Genomic DNA, 4,462 nt, shown 5'->3' with positions numbered 1-4,462 from the left:
AATATTGTATTATATAGCAATATTAAACTTTTGAGTGTGCTTAACTTCACTTTATTTTTATTTTTTCCAAAATCACTTTTATATATATATTAGAAAATGATTTTTATAGACCTTTTTTTTTTTTTTTGAAAGGTAGTTTTCATTTCACTAAAGTAGATTCTAAATACATGGAGGGTAGTTCTCCATAAAGGTATGTTCCCCCGAACATGTCAAAGCAAACTTAGCTAGCACATGTGCTACTACATTGAACTTCCTAGAAATGTAATGAATAGACCAAGAACGAATTCTTAACAAAACAAGCTTAATATCTCTAACCACCAGACCCGTGGGGCTTCAGCACTCATCTCTGCATTGGACAACTTGAACCACTGCTGATGAATCTCCTTCTAACATGACCTGATTCAATCCTATATCAAAGCAAAGTGTAGATGCTTTAAGAGTTGCTACTGCTTCCCCCAGCAAAGGATCTAGATTTTAAGAACATGGATGAACACATTGAAGCTATGATCATACCACTCGAATCTCTTACAACCACTCCCACACCAATCTTGGAGTTCTCTTTATTCACTGCTGCATCCCAATTAGCCTTGTAGAAACTTGGTGCAGGGGCAGTCCACTCAGTCCTGCTTATCACCTGAGTCACAGAAGCTTTGTCCCTGGTATTTGTCCACTGATTAATTGCTGTCAACTCTGTGTGGATCTGCTTAGAGACCTGGAAGGGTGAGTGAAATAATTGCTCAAACAGCCACAGATTCCTCCTATTCCATAGAGCTCTTGCTGTAACTGCCACTTCTGTTAGCTCATGGGAGGAGAGATTCTCTAACATAGGTTTCAGAACCTCTAAAAAGGGGCCACTTTGAACATTTAGTTTCTGTATTCTTCTAGAACTCATAGACCAAACATCTTGCGCAGCTGAGCATGACCAAATGGCATGAGTAATTGACTCAGGAGCACTGGAGCAGATTGGACAGAAGGGAGAATCAACTATCTTTCTGTTATACAAGTTCAAACACGTGGGAAGGGACTCCTTAGCTGCTCTCCACAGAAAGGACTTCGTGGCATGAGGTGCTTGCAAGCTCCACATTTTCCTCCAGGTCTTCGACACTTGATTCAAACTTGAGCACTGCCCCTTCCTACCTTCCTCCATTGTTCCTTGTAGATGGTATGCACTTCTAATAGTGAATTTCCCATTTTCTGAACACCTCCACGTCTGCACATCCTGACTACCACACTGGCTAATAGTCATTTTGCTGATTACCTTGGCCTCAGGTTTTGAGAAAATGGCATGGATAAGATTTAAGTTCCACTTCCTAATGTCTGGATTTATGAGTTCTGCTACTGTTGCCTCTGCATTCAGAATTCTTACAGGTGATTGCACTTTAAAGGTAGAAGGACTTGGAAGCCACTTATCTTTCCAAACTTTTATCTGGGTTCCATCACCAACTCTCCACAGCATTCCCTCCATAAGTACGTGCCTTGCAGAGAGGAAACTTCTCCACACAAAGGAGTCGCTTGCTTTTCCTTTTGCTGAGAGAAAACTAGAACCTGAAAAATACTTGGCCTTCAGTACCTGAGGTGCAACAGAGGTAAGGTTTTGAATGATTCTCCACCCTTGTTTAGCCAACAGTGCTAGATTGAAAAACTCAAAGTCTCTAAACCCCAAGCCCCCCTGATCCTTGGGTTTTCCCATTGTCTGCCAACTCAACCAGTGAACTTTTGACTTGCTATCTGTTTGAGCCCACCAAAAGGACTGTAATAACTTGTTGAGATTCTTAACAATTGACTTAGGGAGTTTAAAAATTCCCATGCTATACGTGGGGATTGATTGCAATACAAATTTCAGCAGTATTTCCTTTCCACCTTGGGAAAGCACTTTAGTCTTCCAGCTAGCCATTTTAGACTTGATCCTATCCACAACTAAACTGAATGCTTTAGTTCTTTGCTTCCCAATATAAGAAGGGAGTCCCAAATACTTATCAAAAGGACCATGAGCCCTGAGCCCTGCTTGCTGAAGGATAGACTGCTGAACCTCTCTCCTAGTGTTTCTGCTGAAGAATATGGAAGCCTTCTCTATATTGAGCCTTTGACCAATGGCTTCTTCATAACTGCTTAGTAATTGTCGAAGCCTACTCCATTCTTCTGGCTTGGACCTGCAGAATACTAAGCTGTCATTAGCAAATAGCAGATGGTTTATTTTTAGGCCACCTCGAGCTGCTGGTAAACCAGAAATTAGGCCTTGATTCTATGCTCTATTGAGGCTGTGACTCAGAAACTCTGAACATATAATGAACAGATAAGGGGAGAGAGGATCTCCCTGTCTAATACCTCTAGTGGGATGGAAAGCCTTTTGAGGGATGCCATTGATCAATAAGGAATAACTGACAGTTGTAACACACTGCATAATCAAATATACCCAACTGACAGCAAAGCCCATTTTAATCATTACTTTCAGCAGGAAAGCCCATTCCACTATATCATAAGCCTTGCTCATTTCTAGCTTTAAGGCCATAAACCCATTATGTTTTCATTTGAGTCTAGTTTGCATCGAGTGTAGAAGCTCATAAGCCACCACTACATTATAAGAAATTAACCTCCCTAGGACAAAAGCACTTTGAGATGATGAAATCAGGTTTGATAGGATGGTTTTGAGCCTGTTTGCTATTACTTTGGAGACAACTTTATAGGGGACATTACACAAGCTGATGGGCCTAAAATCAACAACAGATTGGGGGAGCTTCTTCTTTGGTATTAGAGAGATGAAAGTTTGGTTTAGGTCACTGAGGCCTTGCCTGCTATTCAGTGCTTCAAGGACTACTTCTGTAACTCTCTTCCCAACTGTGCACCAGTGTTGTTGATAAAAAACAGCTGGGAAACCATCCGGGCCAGGAGAGCCAAGGGGGTTCATGCCTTTAATTGCTGCTGTCACTTCTTCTTCAGTGAAAGCCTTAGTAAGCCAAAAGTTCATATCTTCACTTACACACGGTTGAACAGACTGTAAGGCTTCATCAATATTCTCTGGATGGGATGTAGAAAAGAGTACTTGGTAGAAAGCTTGAAAGACCCTGGCTATACCTTCTTGGCTATGCTCTCTAACACCTTCCTCACTGGTAACTACTTTGATTGAATTCATCTGCTTCCTATGAGTAGCACACCTATGGAAGTACTTGGTATTCCTGTCCCCATCCCTAAGCCACCTTTGTTTTGTTCTTTGCCTCCACTTGAGTTCTTCCTCTTCAAGAAGCTCATCTATTTCCTTTTGTATTATTTTAATTAGGCAACTAAACTGGCCTGTGTTAGAGTCTTGAAGTCTTCTGAGTCTTTCTCTCTTCTGGTCAAGCAATCTCTTCTGAGTTCTGAATGCCTTCTTACTCCATGATTGAAGTTTTTTTCTACAACCCTCCAACCCTGCTCGAGTGTCTTTAAGTTTAGTCCCCTTAAAATATCTTTGGCTCCACACTTCTTTAATAAGATCCTTACAACCTTCTCTATTGCCCCAAGCCACTTCATATCTGAACATCTTTCTCTTTGGAACTACTTCTTGATCAAAATTAACACATTGGATTAAGATTGGGTTATGGTCTGAGCACTGGCCAAGTAGAACATGGGTTTGATTAACATCAAATAGATTTGCCCAATCCTCATTTATCAGGGCCCTATCTAATCTGGATTTTGTAAGTTATGACCCTTCCCTTCTATTGCACCAAGTAAAGATTGAGCCTATATAACCCATGTCCATCAGACCACAGTCAACCAAGGCCAACTTGAATTCCTCCATTTGTTTGAAAGGGTGGGTAGCAGAACCAAATTGCTCTTCTTGGTACATGATTTTGTTAAAATCTCCCATACATAACCAACGAGTTTGGATTCTAAAGTGAATTAGTCTCAAAAGATCCCAACTTTCATTTCTTTTAGCTGTGATTGGTTGACCATAGAAACCAGTTAGAGTTCTTTTAAGACTCGAGTTGCTTGCATTTATTAGAAGGGATATATGGTGTTAAGAGTAAGAATCTAAATCTGCTTCCACCCCCTCCTTCCATAAAAAGGCCAGTCCCTCACTTCTTCCACGACTATCTACTGAGAAACTACATTCAAACTTCAATCTGTCTCTAACCTTTTCAATCCTCTCTCTCCTGCATTTAGTTTCATTAAGGAAGATTATGCCAGGGCTCTTCTCCTTCACCAGAAGGTGAAGCTCACGAACTGTCCGAGGGTTCCCAAGCCCTCGGCAGTTCCAAGCTAAGTGTTTCATGGCAATTGGCAGGGCTGGAGACCAGCCTCTGCCAACTTAGCTTGTTTAGCTCTTCTCCTAGTCATAATAGGTTCATGCAACTCCACCCCTAGTCTTCTCTTTTGTTTCAGGCCATTAGAATCAGTCATAACAGTGTCACTAAGGCCCAGAGATCCAGTAGGGTCATGAACACCCATAGAACTAAAACCTCTTGCTCTTCTCTTCCACGTAGGA

The 4,462-nt window shown here is 41.3% G+C and overlaps 1 protein-coding gene across 1 annotated transcript; it reads right to left on the bottom strand.

The window, feature by feature from the left end:
• Positions 1–333: 333 nt before the first annotated feature.
• LOC122301695 lies at positions 334–4,249 on the bottom strand. Its single transcript, XM_043113088.1, has 4 exons — positions 4,112–4,249; positions 2,592–3,586; positions 514–2,150; positions 334–467 (listed from the first exon to the last, which is right to left on the bottom strand). Exons 1-4 carry the CDS (start codon positions 4,247–4,249, stop codon positions 334–336), a joined length of 2,904 nt encoding a protein of 967 aa, XP_042969022.1.
• Positions 4,250–4,462: the final 213 nt, after the last annotated feature.

The sequence above is a fragment of the Carya illinoinensis genome, chromosome 2 (assembly GCF_018687715.1).
Source record: "Carya illinoinensis cultivar Pawnee chromosome 2, C.illinoinensisPawnee_v1, whole genome shotgun sequence".
NCBI lineage: Eukaryota > Viridiplantae > Streptophyta > Magnoliopsida > Fagales > Juglandaceae > Carya > Carya illinoinensis.
The sequence above is the reverse complement of the archived record's forward strand: the minus strand, read 5'-3'. Positions and strand labels throughout refer to the sequence as shown.